This window comes from Gopherus evgoodei, chromosome 2 (genome assembly GCF_007399415.2).
Source record: "Gopherus evgoodei ecotype Sinaloan lineage chromosome 2, rGopEvg1_v1.p, whole genome shotgun sequence".
Taxonomy (NCBI): domain Eukaryota; kingdom Metazoa; phylum Chordata; order Testudines; family Testudinidae; genus Gopherus; species Gopherus evgoodei.
In genome coordinates this window covers 203,996,037-204,023,976 of record NC_044323.1, presented here as the reverse complement: position 1 = coordinate 204,023,976, position 27,940 = coordinate 203,996,037, and the positions used below count along the sequence as shown (strand labels likewise).

Here is a 27,940-nt window from a genome sequence, read left to right as displayed (position 1 = left end):
TAGTATACATATTTGATACAAAAAATTATAGCAAGGAAATGGACTCATTTGATTGTAGAATACTGTATTTTTGTACAGCATGAAAACAGTTCATTTTAGTTAATTATTTATCCTATAGTAGTCATATCAACTGTGTAGGATTTCTATGGTATGTGTAAATGCGACCTGCCTTCGGATTAACAATCCAATTAGGTCATTTGCTGGCATGAATATAGTCTGATGTTTGACTGTTCTCAGCTTTGGTATTTCAGTAACTGAATGCAGATGTCTGGCTCTTCATACTGCTTTATGCTTTCTGATTAAGTGCTGAGCAAAATAAAAAGGTGGATTGAAAAGTTGAAGATGAGCTAGTATCAGTAGCCCAAGTAGAGCCCCTGCTATACAGTATATAGTAGTAACTCTGCTCTCAAGTGGAAGGAAACACTTGTAGAGGGAGAAGTCAGTTGGTGTTATGCTGCCCTGAAAAAGAAAAGATAGATAGACCATCATGCTGTTGCTAAGAGGTTAGGTATAGTCTCCATCAAAAACAGCTGTGATGTTTAAGTTCTACATTAGGTTGCAGAACCTGGACTAATATAGTACCAATGCCATGCAGTCAGTCCACACCCTATAGCACTGGAGACTAGACATGCTGCAGAGGTAATGTGCATGGTTTGAGAGCAACCACTTTTAAGGAAAATAGAATAGGCACAAGCACTTGATTGGATAGGTAGCAGCTGGTAAAAGCAGGACTACACTTAGCAAAAGAAACATGCCAACTGTTAAATAAAATACATGGATTGAGAAGGGACTTATGTTGTTGTCTATGGACTAAAGAGTGTAAACCAAAGAGTAATGAGATTTGAGTTTCTTTTCCCCATGCCACAAGATGCTGAAAAGTAAACAAAGTGATTGTAGGTTTTGCTATTTAAAACAGAACTTTTCAAAAACTTGAATTATTGTAGAACTGATTGTTTTCTCCATCTCTATGTGGTACATATTAAACAAGAAAGTGTACATTGGAACTATCTGATGGAGCTTAACCAACATTCTAAGTGAAATTAGAAAACGTGTGAATTGAAACTAATGAGGCAGATTATGAGAAGACAAATGAAAACTTGCCCTCTCTGAAGTGGTTAGTGGGTAAGTCTGACAGGCAAGAAAGCCATGTAGAAATCTGAGATAGATATGGTCTTATTTTCATAGTAGATAAATCAGCCAAGCAAAACTAGCCTTTCTACTGTTCAGTGCATGGTACTGATTTTTTTTTTTTTAACAAGTCAATAGTTTACCCTGCACCCTCTTTATAAGAAACTCTGTTACACATGCTTTTTACAAATATACAAACTACACCTTTAATAGCACTTCCTTGTACCACACAACCTGTGTGGCTCTCCTCATGTGCTTTATAAAGTGGATGCAGTGTATTAAGTAAATGTTGGGTTTTGAGGGAGAGTGAGTGGGTGTTCTGCCTTTTTAAACAAAACAAACAGGTAGCAGCAGTTTAATAAATAGCTGATTGCCATGTTGATTTATATTTATGAAAGTTACCTGACAAAAATAAAAATCTTTAAATTTACCATGATGAAACTAGGGTTGTTTCTGTTCCTCCAGCTAAATGATGGGACACTGATTTCTGGAATCTTCCCATTATGCAACACTTCACATGCACTGTGGGTATGGCCGCTCAGAATCAAACGGGGATGAAACCACCATAACAACTATAGTGGAAACAGTACAAAATTACAAACATGAAAAGTTAATTTGAATTTATGTTTAGTCATCACACAGTTTAATATCTAGTTTTGCTTCCAACGGGCTCTCCTTCCATATTACTACTTGGGCTACTATTTTTGCAGAGTATTTTGTGAAATCCTCATGTCTTCCACTAATACAACATTTATATTTTAATAGTAAATCGCCCTAGCTGACCTTTGTCACAAAAACAGGGTGGTAGTTTATGAATTTGAACAACACTTAGTATCAAGTCTTTAGCACCACAAATAGAAAACCTGGGTCTTAAATGAAGAGTAGCACTGATCTGGAGGTGATCTGCCCTCAGACTTGAGCACATACATTTCTGCTGTAGGAAAAATCTCAGTTGCCCATTTAATTTATTGGGAATGTTCTGTTTATCATCAGTAAGTCAGTGAAAGTAATGTTTTTCGAGTGCTGGACAAGATCAGTGACTTTTTCTATTAGTCCTACTAAAAATGGGTTACCCCTATAGTACAAAATGCTACACTGAGCATAAATGCTCTGCAGCAGACTGAGTGTCCCTGGACTTATCATGTACAGCCCAGCAGGTCTATGAGCAGTCTCCCCCAGGCCTCACTAAACCAGGAGAAGCTGTGTGTTCAGCTTATCTCAGCTAGCATTTGCTTTTTCCAATATTATATACATAATTAAGGATTTCAGGAAGCGCTGTAAAGTTACTGTGATATTAAATAAAGTTGTTAAATTACCAAACCTTTTGTGAAGCCTCTCTAGAAAGTACATCATACTTTTCTTTAAACGGGGTATTCTTTTCCTCTGGAAGAGCAGAATCTTCTCCGGTACATTCAGCGTCACTTCTTCTGTAAAGAGGGTAATGCTGACAGGGATTCAAAGCAAGAGCCAGTTGTTAGCTAATGCAGCCTTTTATAAAATGTTGATAAATATGCTGAAATGGTGAAATCCTGCCCACCTAATCCCCAACACACCTGTAAAAGGATTGGTTCTGAAGCTGGAAGCTGTTCCACACCGCTGCATCTTTTGTTGGAATGATTCTGTTCCTGCTAATAAAATCAAGCCTGACAAACATAATTGTGTCTGTGCAGCACTAGTTCTGTATTTATTACATGCTTGGAGGGTCAGGACAGAAATGCAAAATTGAAGACCATGTAAGATATTTTCCTCAAAAAAAACAACACAACAACTAGTATTGTATAAGGATTATTGCAAAGTACTTGTTTACAGTGTCTATCAGAGAAACTAATCATATGAGACCTTACAGAGTAAAATCAGAGGATAGAAATTAAGAGGTATAGGTAAGGGAGAAAAGCTGTATGATGGGATGATTTGAAGAGAGCTGGTGCTGTGTAGGAAGTCTGTTCCAAATGGCAGATGATTCAGAGCACATCTCACAGAGGTCAGATTGTGAAGGGATAGAGAAGAGGATGGAACTACGTGAACTCGCTTCAGGCTTCTGTTCATGAAGTGTTTTAAAAATCAAGACTGCCAATTAGAACTGGACTTTAATGAACAAGTTGCTAGTGAAATTTTATGAGGAGGCCATGGATGCAATTGCACTCTCTGTATATATCAGAAGGTGGCAGCAACGCTTTACAGAACATGCTGAACCATAGAGAACTGGAATAGCTACACTGAAGGCAAGAGGATATGAAAGCATGCTTGAAGATTTCAGCAGTTGTGGGAATCAAATTAGTACTATTCAGAGACAGCGTTGGACAGATAATAGCAACATGCAAGTCTGCAGATCCAGAAGATATGGGATGAATGTAAAATTCACCATCAAGGATGCAAAGGTTTCCATTAAGAAGGGAAAGAGGAAATGGGGTAGTTTGATACGCTTTTTACTTAAGAAAAATTGTATTGATGTAGTGGAAGGAAATTAAGGTAAATTCACAAATTAATTTGGTCAAGATGGAGGAGTGTTTAAAAAGAGTACATTTGAAAAGCCGCATGAGAGCTCAGGTTAGGAGGAGACATGACAGGCAAAAGGTAGATAGAAAAAGGCCCTGTCCATGTAAGAATAATACTTAGATCACAAAGTGCTTTACAAAGGAGAATAACCATTAACAGTTTTACAGATGGGGAAACTGAGATGAAGTGACTTGCAGGTCAGTGGCAAAGTGAGGAACAAAGTCCAGGTCTCCAGACTTCCTAGCCATTAGACTATGCAGGCTCCCTTACAAGATCAGAGACCAGCGTAAATGATATTACATGCTGACGGAGAGATAACAGACCAGACAAGATTGAAGACCTGTGCCCCAGTCTTTCTGAAGTTAGCAGAAAGACTGGGGCAGGGGGAGTCAGCAACATGCACACTGAAATCCACTGTGAATATGGAGGTAAGAATGATCAAGGAGACAAGGCCAGAGCACTATGAGAGGAAGAACAAAACACAAACTAGAGAGATCGATTTTTTCGAAGGAGAAGAATCTGACTTCCAGCCTGACTATAACTGCAACTCCAACTCTGCAGTTACAGTGAATGGACTATTGGACTCTTACCTGTTGGGAGCAATTCAGTTTATGAGAAAGCTTCATGAGCTTTGCCTCTGCCCTGCTGCAGACAGTGCACCCATCACCTTCCAGGGCAACACTGTTCACCATGACAAAGCTGGGGGAGAACAGAGAGGGAATGGGGGAAAAGACAACTGTTAGGTCTCCAGGCACTAGTGGTGAGAGATGAAGCCCTTCTTTAAAAAAAAAAAAAAAAAAAAAGCAAACAAGTTCATAATTCAGAAAAAAGTCAGTGTATGAACTAAATTCAATAACAACTGTGCCCAGACCACACACTAGACACTCGGCGTTCTCAAACTTCATTGCACCATGACCCCCTTCCGCCAACAAAAATTACTTCACAGCCCCAGGAGAAGGGACCGAAGCCTGAGCCTGCCCAAGACCCACTGGTCTGGACAGGGGCCAAAGCTGAAGCTCAAGGGCTTCAGCCCCTCAGGCAGAGGTCCTGCAACCTGAGCCTCACCATGCAGGGCTGAAGCCCTCAGACTTTGGCTTCGGCCGTGGGTGGTGGGGCTCAGGCTTCCACCCTGGACCCCAGGAAGTCTAAGCCAGCCCTGGCAACCCTGGTCACTTTGGGGTCCCAACCCACAGTTGGAGAATGGCTGCACTAGCCGTATCTCTCAAATACTGATACTGTATGCTACCACAGCTTTCCATGATCATCCATTGTTAGACACCAATCTAGTCAGTCGGGTTGCATAGCAAAGTTTAGATGCTGTGATGAATCTGATATCCACGTAATTTGTGAGGCACTGTTTAAAATTATATCCTCTAGCAGTGCAATAATCCATAACATTGAAATATGAAGGTGAGAAGTTACTTTGGCACTTGTATCTCAGAAGCCAGAGAGACCTTGTGAGCAATGTTAAAGCAAAGCTATACTGCATTTGGCAGCCTCTGCCCAGGGAAGGCCCCACAAATGAACCTGGACCTTGTGTACAGGTTACCAGCAAAGTGCACCGGAGGGGTGTGATCTGTAAAACACTCTTAACATGCCCTGTAGAGGGTGCAAGATGCAGGGCAATTACAGCACAACACAGCCTTCTGGCACTGCATAGGCAAGCCCTTAGTTTGATTCACACCTAAAGAGAAGCATCTCTCACTTAACCATGCGTCTCTGGCAAAGCAGGGTAGAGAAGCTTTCACTGTACTTACCTAACTCTATCTTCGTTGTAGCTTTTAAATAAACTTAATTTTTCTTGCTACTAGGCTCTTACCTGTCACAAGCATAAATAGGCACTTATTTTTATATTAGGCCAGCCTGCTAGCCCACAGAGAAAGGACATTTCACAGCTCAGCACGCAGGAGGAGGGAACAGTCATGTGCTTATATACAAAAGTGAGCTAGATTCCATCATGGAAGGGTTGCTGGCAAAAAGCAGATCTTAAATTGCTGCCAACATTTTTCACTAAATAGCTATTTGGTAAATGTGTTCTAGAACACTAGTACAACAAGCAGTATTAATAAGGCAAACTCATTTCAACGAGCAGATGGTCAACTGAGTACTATACACAGAGTCTGGAGTAAGGAGAGGATGTTAGTCCCTGTTTAATGACTATTTTAAGAATGTTAGCTGAAATGTGTGTTTAGGGTCACAGACTTGAGTAATACATGGTTGTGTTAAGCTGGGGGTCTATTTTCTCATAAACCTGCATGAAGCACACTTTCTTTCATGGGTGATATAGCACTTCCAGCCTGATTAGAATACTCGCTTAATGTTTAAAAAATTAAGTTATACATTTGTAGCCTTTATTTCCTACATTCTTGTGAATTAATATACGTGGTCAGAATATAAGTCAGAGTGTAGATGAGTACAATGTATTTCCCTCCACTTTATCTGACAAAAAAAATTCTGATGTCTTTCAGACCGGAGCCCCCTCCCACATTCCAAACCCCTCCCGCATCCCAACCTCCTGCCCCAGCCCAGTGAAGGTGGGGGAAAGAGAGCAAGGGAGGGAGGGGGAAATAGAGTGAGTGGGGCGGGGCAGATCCTGGGTTGATCTTCAATTCAGAAAGTGATCTTGTGCATAAAAAGATTGGAGACCACAGCTTTACAGTATTTATAAAAAAGTTTCTTGGGAGTAAATAATGTTTTATGTTTAACAAATATTCATGAGAACACACTACAATGGGTTCAGGAAAATAAAAGTTTAAAAAAACAAACAATGAAAAAGCTCAAAATGTTGGCAAAAATTATACTCACTTTACCCCCTTCCGGGTTATTAGCTTTCCTGAGGTGAAGTTGAAAACTTTTGCAAACCGTTTTAACTTGTAAGTAGTCATTCTGTGTTTAAAAGACAAAAGCAGTATGATGCTCAGAAACTTGCCATTATAAGTAATTTTATATAGTTGTGTTACGAATTTAAATGTCAATTCCCTAACAGGTACTGCTCCATGATCCAGATTAGACCTTAAAACTGAGATTCTCCATGGGATGGATACAGCCTCTCTCAGTCTATTCTAGCCCCAGAGCAAGCATAACCAAGCCAGGGAGTATTGCCCCCAATACAAACACAATGTGAAATACAACAGATGCAAAATTACCCTCTCTGATGCTGAGAGTAGGGAATGGGGCAGAATATCCACAATAGCTTGGCTGCATTTTTGGGTCACTGCAGCACAGCATGAGTTATAGCAGCAGCCTGACCATGATGTGACCTTGAAGCCACCTTTACAGTGCACTCCTAACTCTCACTCTGTGCACATGAGCTACACCCAAGGTCTGGCTCTAAAAATGCAACCCAGCCCATCTTAACTGATGGTTGAAGACAAAAGCCTAAATAATAAAAAAAAAGCCTGACTCACATGGAAGCCAACAGTTAGTACTGCCAAATCCTGTGAATTAATGGTGAGTCATGGGATTTTGGAACCTGTAGGAGGTACTCTCACAAAGACCCAAGCGGCCACTCCTTTCACACAATTTTCAGGGCTGGTCACGCAGGCAGAGCTCAAGTGAGAGCCTCTGGAACTGAGAAAAACAGATCTGCCCTTGCCATTGAGCCCTGCCTTCATGTATGGATTGGCACTATCTCAGTGGTAGCAAAGAGAGAGTCCTGGGACAGCAGGACATAGAGAAAGATGTAGGTGGAGGGAAGGAGTCAGGAAAAAGCTACTGTTGAGTCTGAGGCCCAACAGCATTACACCCAACCCCACCCCAGTACTTGCTCTGCTGTGGACCCAGCAGCAGCTTTTCTCCAACTACACACAAACCCATTGCCAGGTCAGTGCTTGAGATGTAGGTGGAGGGAAGAAGTCAGGAAAAAGCTACACAGCAGCCACTCCTCCGGGGGGTCAGAGAACAGGTGCTGCCAGGTCCAGGGCAGACAAATCCAAGGTGAACTTACTGTAAATTATTGGATAATTGATCTATTAATGTAGCTGATCAAAGTTATGCAAACAAAGTCTGATTTTAAAATTATTTTTGAAATGCTTTCAATGTGAATTATTTAAAAAAATAAGGACTGTCTTTATCATTACCGCACTGAGATACAGATAGCTCTGCACGCCGTTTTGCAGTAATTAGCTAGGTGGGAGATGCTGTAAAGACATTAGTATATGTAAAGATCTTTCAGCTCACATAAATCCTTAATAGGAAGACTTGATACATAAGAAGAGTATTTTGTTGTTCTTGGATGTTCATTTTCCAGTTCCAGTGTATAGCCCTCATCCAGCAGGAGAGAAAGTAAGACAGTAATAGAAAATGGATGGCAGTTGCCCTATCTTAGGGGTTGAGGGAGAGGAAGCGGGAGCTCCATCTGAGCAGCCAGAGAGAAGCGTGTATTAAAGGTTGACTCTTCAACCTGAACGTCTCACACATACTGGCAGAGGAATAGAGAGGCGTTAAAGTCAAAAGTCAGACTAAAAACCAACATTTGACTTTGGGGCCAATCTGATGTTATTCGATCTCTTGAGGCTGGCAAAACTGAGTTACTGTTTACATCCTGACATTTCATACCTGACAGTGCACTGAATTTTTCTGAAATACTTACTCATAATGAAAGCCAATGTCATGGTTGCCAACAACCACCATTAGCTCAGTGCGAACTGGATGTCGGAACATTTTCTGAAACCGCCTGACATCATCTGCCCAGGCCTGCAGGAAAATTGTAAAAACTAATGATGTTGAAGACAACTATGAAAGGATTTAGCAGTAGGCTATCACCTTGACATTTTCATGTTGTGTGTGTTTAGGTTGGGGAGAGGAGAAAGAAGCTATTGGAAAAATCAAGTCCTGAGAGAATCACCAAATTTCAGTTTGTAGTCAACCCACTGGAAACTACCACTGCCAAGACGAGAGCAGCATCCATTGTATATCCTCTAAGACTGGAATATGGACAATATTAAAACAGCTATTAGTGTCATTAATATTGCAACAACAATGAACTGGCTTTAGAATTCAGGACACAAATACAACTTTCTGACCAGCTATCAGGAAGGTCAGAGCCCCAAACACTAATACCCAGTAATGCACAGGCCTGACTGATTCCGTTGTTTATATTTGCAAAATTCATTTGCCAACAGCTTTAATACAGTAGGCAATGCACTTCTTTGGGTTTCAGAAGGCCAATAATGCCTTTTAAAGTAAAAGGCTGGGTTAGTCATTTGCCATTCTAAAGTTTGGACAGTCGGCCACTCATGCTAATAGCCTGTCAGTGTTCACACCTAGCATCATAGTGGTGGCCACAAACATTTATAAATGTTATCTCTTTTCCATACTACTCCCCAGATTATCGTTAGGAAGCACCACTCCTAACCCCTTTTCACAGCCTCAGTACTTCATAAGCATGAGGAGGACCCCATTTAACTCGTATCTCCCCAGACATGCACATTCACCTCCTACCTTAACCTTGCACTGTAGGGAGCTGGAGACCAACTCATTGCAAAAGACTATGCTTACTGCCTGATCTTATTTGTGCCCATACATACCCTCCACTCACACCGGAGTGCAACTGCCTTGCAGTGACTATGTCACACTACACTAGAAATTATAGAGTCACGGCCTACAAATCTGCAATACATCAATTGTGGAAGAGGAAAATCAAATAAAGCCTGGCTTGCTCTGCATGCCACTTATTTCCAGGAAACCACATTTCTTTTAAAGCAGTTCAGCATTTTCTGACACTAAAAACCAGTAGATGTGGACCTTTTACCTGGGAGGAGCTCCACTTTCCTTCATCAAAGACGTCTCCTAGGATGAAAACAATATCTGGCTCCAGTAACGACAAGGCAGTTTGGAAGGCTCTCTCCATTTGCCATTCCCTAAGAAAGCGAAGCATCAAATCAATAGACTTTCTTAACTGCCTGATCCTTTACTCTGATTAAACAAGGTCTTGCCTGACAGGACAGTGAAGCAGACTCTCAAAGACTGAAAGAGCTACTCTGAAACCCAGCTAGATTTTAAACGTCAGGTTTAACACCAGCTCCTGGGCTACCTCCCTGCTCCCCCTTACCATCAAAAACCATGATCAGCACCAGCTCATGGGAACACCAGACATGAAGTGCTGATACTAACCTTTTATCACAAGTTAATGGGTTATTATTTTCAAAGTATGTAAAAACTGCTCAGTGGAAGTAAGTTGACTAATCACACACACTTGACCGACTGCATCTGTTCCTGCAGCAAAAGGTTTTGATTGCTCAGAACAAACCCCCACACTGGATACTGAAACATCATTACAAATCATCTAACCAGTGACACAAATTAAACCTCCAGATAAGCCAATTTAAAATGAGTAAATTACTATACTGCTATTTGATAGACACGGGTAACAAATTTCCATTTCGTTAAAACCTTATAATGAATTGTGTCAAAATGGTAGTTGATAGAGCTGACACTAGTGTGCATAGGTAAGCCAGCAACTTTGCTATACAAGATCAAGCCACTCTTTTGAGTCCCCTACGGATGAGCCTTTCTTTAGTACATTTCATCCAGCAGTGATCTGAGCAAGGTTCTGCTGGGACATAGAATAAGCCAGATTCTGCTCTGGATTATAAACATTAACACCAGTGAATTTGGCAGAAATATTCTAGACTTACACTACTATATCATGTGATCCCTGTCCTATACTGATATGTAATAACTACCTGTATTTCGTAGTTCTATTAGTAATAGCTTTTTCTCTAGGTTGAGTGCAGAACTGAAAGTGTTATAAGATGTCTTAATATCACATGAAATTTCCAGTGCTGAAGTAAAATAAATAAGGAAGTCTATCAGTTCATCTAATTAGAGTCATAGGCTTTAAGGTCAGAAGGAACCATTATGATCATCTAGTCTGATCTCCTGCACAACCCTGCTCCTGCCCTAAAGGGCTTAAACCAGCCCTGGGAGGGGGCTGTGGCTGGAGAAAGCAGCTCTAAAAGGCTGGGCTGATTGGGGGAAGTGGCTGCAGATGAGGCCATGCCCCAAACAGACTCAGCTGGCCCTATAAAGGCAGAGAAGCCGAGTTAGACAACAGTCTCCCTCTGCCTGTAGAGGGAGAAGGGCCTGGCTACAAGGAACTAGAGACGGTACCTGAGTGAAGCAGGACTGGGGAAAGGCTGAGGAGCTGGGGAGCTCCAGCCTGGAAAGCCCCAGGCTGCGGCCTAGCATAAGGCCAACAGGTACTGGCAGTTGCAGGGGGCAGCCCAGGGGTAGGCCAAGGCAGCAGGTCCAAACCCAACCTTGCTGGTGATGAGTAGGCTGATACTGCAGTCTGCCCCAGGGTGTGGGGCAAGATAATGACTGGCAGTAGCCTTATACTGAGGTGAGGTGGGAATAGTGGGTGGGGGTTCCCCAGGGAGGGGAGATCCTAAGACTGAGGAGTTACTGCTAGGGGACAACACCCCAGGTACAAGGGCACCGGGCTCCAGGGAGGGAGACGGGGGCCAGAGGACAGGTGGATCATCGGCCTGCAGAGGGTACTCCTGGCTGGTAAAAGAACTAATTCCCTGAGAGACCAGCAGGAGGTGCCGCAGGGGTGAGTCCACACATCTACACTCACCCACCCACTCATGCAACAAATCCCTAACCCAGTGGTCCCCAATCTTTTTGTGACACATTCAGAAGAGCGTGGCGGGCGCCAACAATTTTTCAAGCCTTATTTTGTATTTGTACGTTAAATAATACAAAAAAAATATTTAATATATGAATCCAGAGAGAAGCTGGAGAAAAGCCGCGAGGACAGAGAACACCGGTGCCCGCAGCCCTGGAGTACTCTGTCTCCAGCAGGCACGGGGCCCCAGATTCTCTTCTCTGCTGGGCACTAGGTGGGCCCCGCACCTTCCGGGGACCGAGAACACGAGCACCTGCATTCCCAGGGTTCTCTGTCCCCGGCAGGCGCAGGGCCACGGTTTCTTTCCGGCTTAAGCTGCAGCCTGTGTCATAAACAGATAGTTAAGGGTTAATGCCTCTTTTACCTGTAAAGGGTTAACAAACATGGAACTAAAAACACCTGACCAGAGGACCAATCAGGAAACAAGATACTTTCAAATCTCGGTGGAGGGAAGCCTTTGTTTGTGTTTTTTGGGTTTTGGTTTGTTCTCTCTGGGTCCTGAAAGGGACTAGACGTGCAACCAGGTTTCTTGCCAATCTCCCTGCTACAGTCTCTTATATATTCAGAATAGTGAGTATTAAGTAGAAAGGCGGTTATAGTCTTTTAATTGTTTTCTGTATTTGCAAATGTGTAGTTTGCTCGAGGCATTTTAAATTGTATTTTTGCTGGGTGGAGGCTTCTCTCTAGTGTCTATAAGCCGAAAGACCCTGTAACTTTTACCATCTAAATTACAGAGACAACTTTTACTTTTTTTCTTTCTATTAAAAGTTTTGCTTTTTAAGACCTGTTTGATTTTTTCCCCTTGTTGAGGCTCAAGGGACTTATCTGTAATTACCGGGAAAGTGGTGGGAGACAGGGAGAAAGAAGGGAGGAGGGAAAGGGGAATCCCTTTGTTTAGATTCACGGAGCTTGAATCTGTCTCTCTCTCCAGGATAGCCCAGGGAGGGAATGCCTGGGAGGGGGAGAGAAAGGGGGGGAAACAAACCTGATTTCTCTGTGTTGTGATTCAAGGAGTTTGAATCACAATAATCTTCCAGGGTAACCCAGGGAGGGGAAGCCTGGGAGAGGCAACGGTGAGGGAAAGGGTTTACTTTCCTTGTGTTAAGATCCAGAGGGTCTGGGTCTTGGGGGTCCCCGGGCAAGATTTTGGGGGGACCAGAGTGTACCAGGCACTGGAATTCCTGGTTGGTGGCAGCTTATCAGAGCTAAGCTGGTAATTAAGCTTAGAGGAATTCATGCTGGACTCTAAGGTTCAGATTGGGGAATTATACCATGACACCCCACACCTGCCAGGGACCAAGAACACCAGCGTCTGCAGCCCCAGAGTTCTCTGTCCCTGGCAGGCGCAGGGCTGCCGCTTGTCTCCCCTGCTGGGCACTAGGCAGGCCCTGCACCTGCCGGGAACAGAGAACACCGCGCCCGCAGCCTCAGTTCTCTGTCCCTGGCAGGTCCCCTGCTGGGCACGAGGCAGGCACACAAATGCCCCAGCGGGCACCACGGCGCCCGTGGGCACCACGTTGGGGACCACTGCCCTAACCTATGTCTGAGCCACTGAAGTAATCAAATCATGGTTTAAAGACTTCAAGGTGCAGAGAATCCTCCAGCGAGTGACACGTGCCCCACGCTGCAGAGGAAAGCGAAAAACCCCCAGGGCCTCTGCCAATCTGCCCTGAAGGAAAATTCCTTCCCGACCCCAAATATTGTGATCGGCTAAACCCTGAGCATGTGGGCAAGATTCACCAGTCAGACACCAAGAAAGAATTCTCTGTAGTAACTCAGATCCCATCCCATCACAGGCCATTGGGCATATCTACCGCTAATAGTCAAAGATCAATTAATTGCCAAAATTAGGCTATCCCATCATACCATCCCCTCCATAAACTTATCAAACTTAGTCTTGAAGCCAGATGTCTTTTGCCCCCACTGCTCCCCTTGGAAGGCTGTTCCAGAACTTCACTTGAAACCTTCATCTAATTTCAAGTCTAAACTTCCTGATAGCCAGTTTATATCCATTTGTTCTTGTATCCACATTGATACTGAGCTTAAATAATTCCTCTCCCACCCTGGTATTTATCCCTCTGATATATTTAGAGAGAGCAATCACATCTCCCCTCAGCCTTCTTTTGTTTAGACTAAACAAGCCGAGCTCTTTGAGTCTCCTTTCATAAGACAGGTTCTTCTTCGAGTGCTTGCTCATATCCATTCCAATTAGGTGTGTGCGCGTGCCGCGTGCACGTTCGTCGGAAGATTTTCTACCCTAGCAATACCTGGTGGGTCGGCTGGGCGCCCCCTGGCGTGGTGCCGCTATGGCACTGAATATATACCCCTGCCGACCCGTCCGCTCCTCAGTTCCTTCTTACCGCCCATATCGGTCGTTGGAACAGTGGAGCGCAGCTTAGCTGATCTCCACTTCCCTAGCTATTCACTCGTTCTAGTACTATTGTGTATATAGTTTTATAGTTGTAGTTAACACTTTTAATAACCTTTTGTAAACCTAGTTAGTGTATATAGTTCAGAGGGTTGGGGATTAGCCCTTTCCCCTCTCCCAGTGCCCAGGCCCATGCCTGGTTCACCGGGCTTCAAACCATGCTCGGCCTGCCGGCGGCCGATGCCAATGGGAGACCCCCACGACTCCTGCCTAAAGTGCCTGGGGGAATCCCATCTTACAGATAAGTGCCGGATTTGCAAGTCCTTCAAGCCACAGACAAAAAAGGAGCGGGACTTTCGTCTTAAGCAGCTCCTAATGGAGGTGGCCCTCACTCCTCCGTCTTCGGCACCGAGTGCCGCACAGTCTGCGCCAGAGAGAAGTGCCTCGTCGGCACCGGAGAGCGCCTGCACCGCCAAGATGCCCCGGCACCAGGCCAGCACCGCTCCCTCTCCCCGCGTGCCAAAAAGGTGAAAGCTCCTGCGGCTCCAATATCTACACCGCAGTCTGAGCAGCAGCCAAAACCGAGTCGCCCGGCACCAACAACTGCCATGGCACCGGCAATCTCGGCACCGTTGATTCCGGCCAGGCAAGAGCTGTCGAGTCCGGTACATGACAGCTCCCCGGCACACGCCGAGGTCGAGCTTATTGTTCCAACCACGCCAGAGACCTTTTCGACAGCAAGGGAACTCATTGCCCTAACGGAGCCCACCCTGCCCCAATCCCCAGCACCACAAGTGCGGGTTATTGCATCAGCAGGGAAGCCTGCCCTAGTCAGGCCACCTTCCATCGACGCCACAAGCAGGCACCACTCGAGATCGAGGTCTCGCCAGCGCCCCCGATCTTGCCACCGGTCCCGATCTCGACGCCGCTCATAGTCCCAGTACCCATCTCCTTCTCTGCACCGGTCGTACTCGCAGTACCGTACAAGATCCTGCTCTCTGGACCAATACTCCAGACGGTGTCCAGCTCCCGGCACCGTTCATGCCGCAGTCACTCCCACCGTAGAGCTTCATGATCCCGGTCGACCTCCTGGCACAGCGACAGTCGCAGGTCCCGGTCAATCTCTCAGCACCGGTACGACTCCCGGTACCACTCTCCTGTGAGGCATGACATACGGTACCCCATGCACAGGGCTCCTCCTCACGTGCACTCTGCTCCGCCATGGCCATCACGGCACCCATCTGAGTCTTCACACGCTGATAGCGCCACATATGGAGATTCAGAAACGCAGAGCCGGGTCCTCCAGAAGCCTCAGGGCACGGAACAAGCGCCTCAGTGGTCCTTCTGGACGCCTTGGGCTTATCACCAGGCCCAAGGCGAACCCACAGTTCCATCTAATTCCACCCCGTCGGAACATCGGGCACCAGAGGCCACTGTTAGCTGCCCTCCTCCAGTGGGTACGGACGACTCGGCTCTTGCGCCAGATCCTCAGGTGTTCCCGGACCCTGATGCTCCTCCAGAACAGGAGTCACGAAATGAGCCAACCATGTCGGGTCTGTCGTCCTCCTCTCCGCCAGACGAGGCAGTAGCCGGTACTTCTACATTGGGCCCACCCCCGATCGACCTCCGAGCCCACCAGGACCTTCTCCGGCGAGTCGCCTTAAATATCAACCTTCAGGTGGAGGAAGTCCCCGAAGTGGAAGACTCGGTCATAGACATACTGTCAGCGGATGCCCCAACTCGCGTGGCTCTGCCATTCATCCATTCCATCCAGGCCGAAGCAGATACCATTTGGCAATCCCCGGCGTCTATCCCTCCCACGGCCAGAGGCGTGGAAAGGAAATACATGGTACCCTCTAAAGGGTATGAATACTTATATACCCATCCTCCTCCATGCTCTCTGGTTGTTCAATCTGTGAATGAGAGCGCGCGCCATGGCCAGCAAGCCCCTGCCCCGAAATCACGGGAGGCTAGAAGGATGGATCTACTGGGGCGTAAAGTTTACTCCGCCGGAGGCCTCCAACTGCGGGTGGCTAACCAACAGGCCCTGCTCAGCAGGTATAATTATAATACCTGGCAATCGGTGGGTAAGTTCGCTGAACTGGTCCCACAGGACTCCTGCCCGGAATTCCAAGCCCTTCTGGAGGAAGGGAAGAAAGTGGCACGGACTTCTCTGCAGGCCTCACTCGACGCTGCTGATTCGGCGGCCAGAATCATGGCCTCGGGGATTACAATGCGGAGAATATCGTGTTTGCAGGTATCAGGCCTACCTCCTGAACTGCAACACACTATTCAGGACCTTCCATTTGATGGACAGGGCCTTTTCTCTCAGAAAACAGACCCTAGACTCCAGAGTCTCAAAGACAATCGCATCATCATGCGTTCCCTTGGGATGCATACTCTGCAAACCCAGCGGAGGTCCTTCCGTACCCAGCCTCAATGCCCTTACCCCCAGCCCAAGCCACGACAAGACTTTAGCAGGAGGCGTGGTCGCGGGAACAGCAGACGGCAATCGGGTTCCCAAAAGGGCCAGAATAACAGTCCCGCCAAACCATCTGAGGGACCAAAACCAAACTTTTGAAGGTGCGCCCGAGAGCAGAGCACCAGTCCTTCCCCAGGATCCTCTTCAGTTTTCCAACCGCCTTTCCTCCTTCCTCCCTGCGTGGGCCCAATCAACCTCAGATCGTTGGGTCCTACGCACGGTGGAATTTGGACATCGCCTCCAATTTGTTTCGCCCCCTCCCCCCCACCCTCCCTCCCCGTCCCTTTTCAGGGACCCCTCTCACGAGCAATTCCTCTGGCAAGAGGTTCGTATGCTCCTCTCCATCGAAGCTATAGAGGAGGTGCCGGAGGAGTTCAGGGGCAAGGGATTTTACTTCCGATATTTCCTAATCCCCCAAGGCGAAAGGGGGTCTCCGACCCATACTGGACCTACGCGGTCTCAACGTCTTTCTGAAGAAGCTGAAGTTCCGCATGGTGTCCCTGGGGACCATCATCCCATCCTTGGATGCCGGAGACTGGTACGCTGCTCTCGACATGAAGGACACATACTTTCACATCGCCATTTACCCTCCGCACAGACGGTACCTACGGTTTATGGTGCGTAACCAACATTTTCAATTTGCGGTCCTCCCGTTTGGCCTCTCTACCGCCCCGCACGTTTACAAAGTGCATGGCTGTAGTGGCCGCCTTCCTCAGTCGTTGGCATATACACACCTTTCCTTACCTAGATGACTGGCTTATTTGCGGGACCTCCGAGGTTCAAGTCACCAGGCATGTTGCTATCATCACGGACCTATTCGAGCGGTTGGGCCTGATGATCAATCTAGACAAGTCTACTCTAGTGCCCACTCAAAGAATAGAATTCATCGGGGCCATTCTAGACTCCACACTCGCAACAGCCTGCCTTCCACTACCCCAGTTTCGGGCACTAGTTTCGGTCATAGAAAGCCTCCAAACTTTTCCGACGACCTCAGCCCGCACCTGCCTCAGCCTTCTCGGTCACATGGCCGCGTGCACTCTCGTAACCAAGCACGCCAAACTACGCCTGCGTCCCCTTCAAACCTGGCTCACCTCAGTTTACCACCCGGGCAGGGACGCCATAGACATGATCGTCACCGTTCCTCAGAGCATCTTAGGCTCCCTCAACTGGTGGCTAACATCTTCCCTGGTGTATGCAGGGATGCCGTTCCAACCAAGACAGCCCTCAGTATCCCTAAAGATGGACGCATTGTCTCTCGGCTGGGGGGCACACCTAGGCCATCGTCGCACGCAAGGCCTCTGGTCATCTCAAGAGCTAGCATTGTACATAAACGTCCGGGAGCTGAGAGCTGTTCGCCTCGCATGCCAGACGTTCCAACATCATCTGCAGGGTCATTGTGTTCTAGCACTCACGGACAACACAACAGCAATGCACTACATAAACAAACAAGGAGTGACTCAATCCTCCCCTCTTTGTCAGGAGGCGATCCAACTGTGGGAATTTTGTATAGCCCACTCTATAGACCTTGTAGCGACCTTCCTCCCAGGGGTCCAGAACACTGGCAGACCATCTCAGCAGATCCTCTCTCTCCCACTAGTGGTCACTCCACCTGGACATTGTACATTCCATCTTCCAGAAGTGGGGCTTTCCCCACATAGACCTATTCGCTTCCCGCAACAACAGGAAGTGTCAGAGGTTTTGCTCCTTCCAGGGTCTCGCCCCGGGCTCAATATCGGATGCCTTCCTAATCTCTTGGGCGAACCACCTGCTTTACGCCTTTCCATCTTTCCCGATGGTGCACAGGGTTCTCGTAAAGCTTCGCAGGGACAGGGCTCGACTGATCCTGATCGCCCCTGCGTGTCCCTGACAACACTGATACACCACGTTGCTGAACCACTCGATAGCCAACCCAATCCCCCTACCTCTTCATCAGGATCTGATAACGCAGGACCACGGCAGGCTTCTCCACCCAGACCTGCAATCCCTTCATCGAACAGCGTGGCTCCTGCATGGTTAACCCAATCAGAATTACGCTGCTCTGCCCCAGTGCAAGAGATACTCCTGGGTAGCAGGAAACCTTCTATGCCGTCTACTTACTTAGCCAAGTGGAAATGGTTTTCTTGCTGGTGTCACACGCAGAATGTTGCACCTGCGGAAGTTCCTATCCCTACTATTTTGGACTACCTCTGGTACCTAAAACAACAAGGCCTCACTATCTCATCTCTGCGAGTGCACTTGGCGGCTATTTCTACTTTCCACCCCGGAGAAGGTACTTACTCTGTCTTCTCCCACCCTATGGTCTCGAGGTTCCTCAAAGGCCTGGAGCGTCTATACCCCCTAGTATGACGCCCTGCCCCTTCCTGGGACCTCAATTTAGTTCTGACGAGACTTACATCCCCCCCGTTCGAGCCACTGGCAACCTGCTCACTCCTATATTTATCATGGAAAACAGCCTTCCTTGTAGCTATTACATTGGCTAGGAGAGTCTCTGAGCTTCGGGCTCTGATGGTCGACCCACCATAAACGGTGTTCCACAAGGACAAGGTGCAGCTACGCCCACATCCGGCATTCCTCCCTAAAGTAGTCTCGGCCTTTCATCTCAACCAGGACATATTCCTACCGGTCTTCTTTCCCAAACCTCATACATCTCGTAGGGAGCAGCAGTTATATTCGCTCGACATCCGTAGGGCGCTCGCCTTCTATATTGACTGTACGAGGCCCTTCCGCAGAATGCCCCAACTCTTTGTTGCAGTGGCAGACCGGATGAATGGTCAGCCCGTCTCTTCTCAGAGGATTTCGTCCTGGGTAACTGTGTGCATCCGTACTTGCTACAAACTAGCTCATACCTCTCCGGGTCACATTACCGCACATTCTACCAGGGCCCAGGCCTCGTCGGCCGCCTTCTTAGCTCGAGTACCTATTCAGGAGATATGTCAAGCAGCTACGTGGTCTTCAGTACACACCTTTACTTCCCATTATGCCCTGGTGCAACAATCCAGAGATGATGCAGCCTTCGGCTTAGCAGTTTTGCATTCTGCAGTTTCTCACTCCGACCCCACCGCCTAGGTAAAGCTTTGGATTCACCTCATTGGAATGGATATGAGCAAGCACTTGAAGAAGAAAAGACAGTTACTCACCTTTGTAACTGTTGTTCTTCGAGATGTGTTGCTCATATCCATTCCAAAACCCTCCCTCCTTCCCCACTGTCGGAGTAGCCGGCAAGAAGGAACGGAGGAGCGGATGGGTCGGCAGGGGTATATATTCGGTGCCATAACGGCACCACGCCAGGGGCTGCCCAGCTGACCCACTGGGTGTTGCTAGGGTAGAAAATCTTCCGACGAACATGCATGCGGCACGCGCACACCTAATTGGAATGGATATGAGCAACACATCTCGAAGAACAACAGTTACAAAAGTGAGTAACCATCTTTTTTCCATTCCTCGGGTCATCCTAGTAGCCCTTCTCTGTACCTGTTCCAGTTTGAATTCATCCTTCTTAAACACGGGAGACCAGAATGAGGTCTCACCAGTGCCTTGTATAACAGTACTAACACCGGGCTTCAAAGAAGGCGATCAGGTTGGTTTGGCATGAGCTACCTTTTGTAAAACCATGTTGTATTTTGTCCCAATTACCATTGTCTTCAATGTACTTAACTACTTTCTCCTTCAAAAGATTTTCTAAGACCTTGCATACTACAGATGTCAAACTAACAGGCCTGTAGTTACCCGGATCACTTTTATTTCCTTTCTTAAGAATAGGAACTGTGTTAGCAATTCTCCAGTCATACAGTATAACCTGAGTTTACAAATTCATTAAAAATTCTTGCTAATGGGCTTGCAATTTCATGTGCCAGTTCCTTTAATATTCTTGGATGAAGATTATCTGAGCCCTCTGATTTAGTCCCATTAAGCTGTTTGAGTTCGACTTCCACCTCAGATGTGGGAAAATCTACCTCCTTATTTGTCATCCTACCATTATCCCTAAGCACCTCATTAAAGACTGGGTCAATGTATTTGTTTAGCCATACCTAGATTATCCTTAACCTCCACTCCATCCTCAGTGTTTAGCTTTAAGTCCCACTTCTTCTTTCTTTGTTTTCTTCTTATTTATATGGCTATAGAACCTTTTACTATTGGTTTTAATTCCCTTTGCATGGTCCAACTCTACATGGCTTTTGGCCTCTCTCACTTTTTCCCTACATGTTCTGACCTCAATAAGATAACTTTCCTTGCTGATTCCTCCCATCTTCCATTCTTTGTATGCTCTCTTTTTTTTTAAATCACCTCTCTAAGATGCGTGCTCATCCAGCTTGGTCTACAACTCCTGCCTATGAATTTTTTCCCCTTTCTTGGGATGCAGGCTTCTGATAGTTTCTGCAATGGACAATTGGACAATGCAAGCTCACATAGGAAGGGACACTACATCTAAAAGCATTCACTGTTTCTCCCTCTCAGGAGGGTGGAGCAAGGGGGACTCCCATCTGATTCACCCAAGTCTATTATCAGGGCTTGAACTCACTCTCCCCAATTCTTCCTTTAAGTACAGTTATGGTTATTAGAAGAGAAGAGTGTTCAGTAGAGATTGAGTTTGATGCCACTCAGTTACATAGCTCCTGCCATGGAAAAATGGACACTTTTCTTCAAAGTTCTGCTTCTCTATGGATCACCAGAGGGAAGCAATGTGGTTTAGTGGATTAGGCATGGGGTTGGGAGAGCCTGATTGTAGTCCTGGCTCTGCCACTGGCTCAGGGTACGTCCAGACTACCCACTGTATCGGCGGGTAGCGATCGATTTATCGGGGATCGATATATCGCGTCTCATCTAGACATGATATACTGATCCTCGAACGCGCTCCCCATCGACTCCGGAACTCCACCCGGAGCGAGTGGCGGTAGCGGAGTCGATGGGGGAGCCATGGACATCAATCCTGCGCCGTGAGGACGGGAGGTAAGTCGGAATAGGATACTTCAGCTACGGTACTCCCGTAGCTGAAGTTGCATATCGTACATCGACACCTCCCCCCCACTGTAGACCAGGCCTCAGTGCGACACTGGACGAGTTACTATCAATTCCCCCACCCTGCAGACAGGGATACTATTCCTGACTAGCAGGGCTGTTGTGGAGATTAATTACTTCATTTTTGTAAAGCACTGTATAATTTATAAGTTATTATAAACTGAAAAGGATTCTCTGATCCAGACAATGCACTCAGAAGCTTATGGCAGCACAATGCAACAGCAATACTAGCTACCAGGGTCTGCCAGACACTGCACTGATTAGACACAGTCTAATTCCCTAACCCTCCATTATTCTCTTCCCCCGAATTTCAGATAAGCAACTCAGAAGTTGGAGTGGCTGCTTGCCCAAAATGCCACTACATTTACTACTGCTTATACATGGATGCTAAGAAAAGCTTTAAAAAATTGGTTACACCATGTTCCCTAAATTCAGTTCTCACCTTCTTAATTTGTCTAGCCAATGCCCTTTGATTTCACCAAGCAGGTGGGTATCAGATAAAAACATGGCCTTCAAGACAGAAGCTGAAGACTGTCTGCTACTCCTGAGAGCTTCTATTTTAACTTCTGGCCAATGACACTGAAATATCACCACATAATAAACTAAGAATTCACAAAAGATTAACATCAAGACAACCAGACACAAAAGCTTCAGCAGAAAACAGCCTCTCTTCTTCAAGTGAAGGATCTTCATGGTGCCCAAGTCGGATCTCATCACTGACATGTCAGCCTACAGAAGTTGTTCCCCAAGGGCAAAGCACCCTCCTTCATACAACAGGAAATGGTGTGGTCCAATCAGAGGTTCATATGGTCTCCACATTGGTACAGAATCCCTGCAGATGCAATATAAAATAAAAAGATATTTACAAGCCCAGTGTTCCAGTCATTCATAATCAAGTACAGCTCATTTACAAGATGAAAAGTCACATCCCAATTCCTATTATATTACTACCATTATTTTGAAAGCCTTGGAGCCCTGTAACTAAAAACAAGAATCACAGTGACAAAGTTGTTTTCCCAGATAAAGACCAGGATGGATTTTCAGATTTCCTTTATTACAAGCTCAGGCTACTCAAACCACGCCTCTCCTTCCCCTAATCTTCTAATTGTAAATTGATTCTGAAGAAGAACAGGTGTGTAGTTAAGACTATAGAGGGCTGAGAGCCACAGTTTCTGGCTCTACCACAGGAAAAACTGACCTCAGGAAAAATTTCACTTTGAGAGTATGGCTACATTTGGAATTTCAAAGCGCTGCCGCGGCAGCGCTAAGTGTGAGTGTAGTCAGAGCAGCAGCACTGGGAGAGAGCTCTCCCAGCGCTGCATGTAAACCACATCCCTTACGGGTGTAGCGCTGCTGCCCTGATTACACTGACGCTTTACAGCGCTGTATCTTGCAGCGCTCAGGGGGGTGTTTTTTCACACCCCAGTTGCAGCGCTGTAAAGTGTGAGTGTAGCCAAGCCCAAAGTCTCTTTGCCTCGGTAACATACTTCCTCTCTCCCCACAGAGCTGCTCCAAAGCTAAACTCCTCATAAAATTATTGAGATCTTAAAGATTCTATAGAAATCAAAATTAATAAAATAAAGTGAACCAGTTATTTGCTTGCTACTCTCCAGTACTGAGTTTGGCATAGCACTCTTCTACACAAACCTCAAACTGCGCCAGCCCACAGTTGTACGTTATATTTCTAATATGGTTTTATTATTTACAGTGTGAATAGGACAACAGAGTTATAAAATCACATTGTGGAACTGGGTTGCAGCCTAGATCATGACATTTTTCCCTAACACCATTCTGTAGCTAAGCTGCCACATGGGCACAGCAAACCAAAGAAAGGCCTAGAACACATACTCTACTATCTGAGTCAGACAACTGTGCACTTCCAGTTACAGGGGCCCAAAGAGAGCACTTATATTGCTCTGAGCCACTCAATGCTGAAACTAGTTTGTGGGCTAGAAGAAGAGAATGGTCCCAGTGGACTGAAGCAAGTTAGCATACGTGTAAGCAAGAGCAGAATTTTATTTCATTTTATTTAACCTTTGCTAGAATAGGCCTGAAAACCAAAAACAAGGAAAGGAAATTTGTCCAGCGAGTGTCCTTGAATTTCATCATGCAAATGGGTACTTTGTTTTGAAGAGGCTATTCTGTCACTTCACTTTCATACTGGCCACAGGCTCCCAGAGGGAAGTCTGCAGCAGGGGCCAAAACCCAAATGGCCCTGCTGAGGACACATGGTTAGTGAATTGGGATGCTGTGACCAGGGGACCCTGTCTAGCAGAGGGCTGGACTGTGGGATTCCAGAAATATAGGCCTTGGCCTGTCATTTGGAAGCATTGTCTATGGAGAGACTGAGTGAGGGGGTCAAAGGTACAGCTCACCCCTGAAGCGTAACATATTCTATTACTACTAATAAGATAATAATGATGTATAGGAGGCACTGAGATGGGAAGGGAGAGCAGCCCAATATATTCACATTCAAATCATCCCAGAACACACTATGGCCAGCGTGACTGCTTTCTGGCACAGTCACCAGAATTCAACAGGATTCTAAATTCAATATGATTTGCCGACTTCAATTAATTTCACTGTGTGAAAGCCTAACAGATTAAATGAATTTACCACACCCTCAAGGAAATCTACTAGAGGTTTGCAGTAAGGAGGAACAGATCTCTGGGGGCGACAGTGTTTTTAAAGGGGAATTCAGGAGATTTCAAAGTCTCGGTGACACAAAAAGTCTTTCCTTCTAGAAATTACTTTTTCAAACTGTCTTAACCCTAGTCCAAAACAAATGGATTCTCCATCCTGACAGAGAGATCTGGCAGCATGCAAGACTAACAACAGTAAAGGAAAATCCAAAAAGGCCTGAGAGTGGACCTTTTCCTGGATATCTGGGGGGAGTTCTCTCCTTCTGTTTAGAAGAAGAAATGCCAGTACTTTCAAAATACCACCTCCTCTACAATCATTTGCAGAAAAAAATACTCTCTTTCTGGGGCAAGTGCCTGCAAGAAATAGCAAAAGAAGGGACTGCAGTCCCATGGGAGAGGAAGGCTGCTAGGTTAACCTTAGAGCAAAATACCTAGTCCTCCAGGTGCAGCCTATCCCCGGATTTCACTTAAGAGACAGCACAACATGCCTGATGCACCTGCTTTTAAGAGACAGCCACTTAGATTGTATTAACTGGGACAGGAGCACAAGTGACAGTGTTTCTCTAAATACTTATTAATGGAAATTTGAATCAATATTAATGGGAAAGCTATAAAAAAAATCAAGCACACTTTCTTTTAAAGATGAGAACTGGACATTCATTATTTGCTTTCCTATGCTCTGAAGTATTAGGAGACAACAAATAATGGTAATACTTAGCACTTACATTAAACTTTATCTATAGATATCGAAATATTTTGAAAAAAGGCAGGTCAGCACCATTACCCAAATGCAGAAACAAAGGCATTTCAAATGTATACACTAATTTTGGAATCCTTCATGGCTCGGTCTGACATGCCTGTAGCCATTTTTCAGATGTTTTGGCAGGATTTTATTGGAATTCTGAGTAATCAGTACTTCTGAACACCAGACCATACGCTGGACAACTAAAAAGTAAGCCATTTTTTTGAAAGGGTCAGTGACTTGACCAAAGTCAGTAGAAAGTCAATGACAGAATCAGGACAGAATTCAGCTCTTCCTACTACGAATGCTCTAAAACCAGTGGGCCAGGCAGCCTCTCAATAAGTCCCTGCCTTAAAAAAAATTAACGTTGGCAACATGCCACAAGCATCTTACTTTCTCAAGAAAGCCTACACCTGATCACAAAGTTACCTCTTTTTAAACATGGATTTGTCAATGTTACCAATATTTAGAAACATTATCTTTTCAAGACAGCAAACAGGCATCAGTCTGGGACAAGAACTACACTTTTTCAATGTCATTTAATATGTTAACAGTAATGGGTCAATCTTTGCTATGTGCTTTAGAGAAGTGCAGGAAATAATGCAAAGGCAAAAACCTCAAAATGCAGCAACTGCTCACTCATCAGACAATAGAAAACACTCAAACAGCCACAATAAAGTAATCTGCAAATGCACATTTTCTGTTCATTCAACTACATACGGATAGATTATGAGCAAGAAAATAGCTTCCACATATATGAGACAGCTCCATGCATACACAAGTACATGCTAAATAGCCTCTTTGTTCTTTTTTATTGTCACCTCTGGTAAAACTTGATTTTCTCTCTTTCTTCACACTATGAATAGGGTCATTACCTCTCGCAAGTTGTCCTGTGGAACAGCCGCCATATTATGAAGAAAATGCAGAGTTATATTCTTTGGTTATGATACAAGAACTGTAACAGCAATCCAACATCCTACACCCAAATTAAATTTAGGAACCACAGGAATTACAACATTAAGCAAAAGCAGCAAAGAATCCTGTGGCACCTTATAGACTAACAGAGGTTTTGGAGCATGAGCTTTCGTGGGTGAATACCCACTTCTTCAGATGCATGTAATGGAAATATCCAGGGGCAGGTATATATATGTGTGCTAGCAAGCAAGCTAGAGATAACGAGGTCAGTTCAATCAGGGAGGATGAGGCCCTGTTCTAGCAGTTGAGGTGTGAAAACCAAGAGAGGAGAAACTGGTTCTGTAATTGGCAAGCCATTCACAGTCTTTGTTCAATCCTGAGCTGATGGTGTCAAATTTGCAGATGACACCATCAGCTCAGGATTGAACAAAGACTGTGAATGGCTTGCCAATTACAGAACCAGTTTCTCCTCTCTTGGTTTTCACACCTCAACTGCTAGAACAGGGCCTCATCCTCCCTGATTGAACTGACCTCGTTATCTCTAGCTTGCTTGCTAGCACACATATATATACCTGCCCCTGGATATTTCCATTACATGCATCTGAAGAAGTGGGTATTCACCCACGAAAGCTCATGCTCCAAAACCTCTGTTAGTCTATAAGGTGCCACAGGATTCTTTGCTGCTTTTACAGATCCAGACTAACACGGCTACCCTCTGATACTTAACATTAAGCAAATCAATGGTCTGTCCAATCTGGTACCCTGTGTCTGACAGAGACCAGTACCAGATATTTCAGAAGGAGGAACAAAAAAACCTCCCCAATAGAGTGGGGGGGGGGACTCATTCTTTCAGCCTGTCAGGTCTTTCTTCGCACTGCTTACATTTCTCACTGGGGACCCCATCCTGAAAGGTTCTGAGAGCATCATTGCTGGCCTTATTCAGGACATGCCATGTCAGAACCACTGAAACTAAAGATCTGTGAAGAAGTCAATAAAGTATACTTAGATGACTGGAAAAGTAAACTACAATTCCAGAAAAACCTCTAATCTGCTTCAAGAGGAAAAAAAAAAGCCATTGGCCACTTTACAAACTCACTGAGCTGTGAAGCTACAAATGAGGCTGGGTTACCTTTGTTTCAACATCATTCTTACCTAGCATTTTAATCAAGGTCAGCATTATAAAACCACAGGATCTTGTTTTATGTTCCATATTGAAAAGACAAGTGTAAAACAGAAACATTTGTTAGGCAGATACATACACACAAAGATTTACCGTGCAAATCGTACCTATCTCTAATACCAGGGTTCCATCTTTACTTCCTGCTGTACAGATTGTTATGGGGGAACCACAAACTATCAAAGGGCTGCCAAAGTATTATATGACTTAATAGAAAATGTTAGTAAGTTACCTGAGTTGCACCAATGCACGTAAAAGATGGAAGGCAAAAAACTTCAAGACCCTTCACATTCACAAATCCACGCCATCCTTAACAGAAAAAAAGGCAAATACTAGTTTCATAACCATTATTCAACCGCATTCCGGGAGCCTCTCTCTTCATTAAAAGACTTTTTACAAAACAACTTTCTATAATGCATCTGCACGCAAAGAGCTACGGGGGCGGCGGGTGAAAGAGCCGAGTCCTCAGTCAAACAATAATCCAGGAAAATACAACCAAAAGTCAGGTGGAACTGCCACCGAAAGGACCCCAGCAATAGCAGAAAACAATACCCCCAACAGACGGGGTGGCGGATCCTCTCTGCAATGCCCCTTGCGCCACTGCTTCTGCTCCTGGCTGCTGCTAGTCTAGAAACCGTGCTACAGACTTTAGGGCTGCTGCAGTTGTCTGATCCGTGCACACAATTCTGGGTTACGGGTTTGCTGCTACTGAAAGGACATCGCGAGACCAGCCGAGCATAATTGGCACTAACAGCCAGGAACGCAACATGACACCTCCTCTTACTAGCCAAATGAAACACTGATTCGGATTGGCTGTTTTACTCTTCAACCCGGAGGTTCTGTCATTGGCCAGCTGCAGCTGAATTCTGGTTGGCTGTTTTCAATCATAGCTGAAATGCTCGTTCACAGCTGTACCTGCTCTCTTTTTCGACTGTAAAAGCTATTTTGAGGAAGACTGGGTGTAGTATATTGATCCACAGTAAATCCACACCATGTTTGCAGCCCTGGTTACAGGATAGCTGTTTTCTGCCAGGTAGCATTAGAATGATTTGAAGGTCACAGTTAACACGCAGTTACACCGACCTCACTGGATGGAGTGGAATTATGATTTAACCATATTGGCACTAGATATCCCAGCGTAGATGATTGTGTTGTTTAGAACTAGACCTTTGATGAAGAATCTAATTAAGGAAAGGTTAAAGGACTTGTGCTTATCCTCATTCTAAAAGAAAGGAGACTGGGATGATAGTTTTGAAATTTTTAAGACAGCATGATAAAAGGAATAGCAAGGTTTTCACCTTCTTGACCCTTCTTAAATAGCTCAGGCAGAGGCAATGTATT

General features: G+C 45.4%; 1 protein-coding gene across 6 annotated transcripts; it reads right to left on the bottom strand.

Moving 5' to 3' along the window:
* Positions 1–47: 47 nt before the first annotated feature.
* MPPE1 (metallophosphoesterase 1) lies at positions 48–27,473 on the bottom strand. 6 transcript variants are annotated; one of them, XM_030552736.1, is made up of 11 exons: positions 27,152–27,471; positions 26,832–26,908; positions 21,566–21,955; positions 9,377–9,485; positions 8,216–8,319; positions 6,430–6,510; positions 4,215–4,323; positions 2,682–2,756; positions 2,450–2,572; positions 1,560–1,700; positions 48–459 (listed from the first exon to the last, which is right to left on the bottom strand). In XM_030552736.1, the coding sequence occupies exons 3-11, from the start codon at positions 21,844–21,846 to the stop codon at positions 277–279; spliced, it is 1,206 nt and encodes a 401-aa protein (XP_030408596.1). In that variant the 5' UTR covers positions 21,847–21,955; positions 26,832–26,908; positions 27,152–27,471; the 3' UTR covers positions 48–276. The 6 variants fall into 6 exon arrangements, with proteins under 6 accessions (XP_030408596.1, XP_030408598.1, XP_030408595.1 ...); XM_030552738.1 differs by having other exon boundaries at positions 2,682–2,753; positions 26,832–27,473; XM_030552735.1 differs by having other exon boundaries at positions 26,832–27,471.
* Positions 27,474–27,940: the final 467 nt, after the last annotated feature.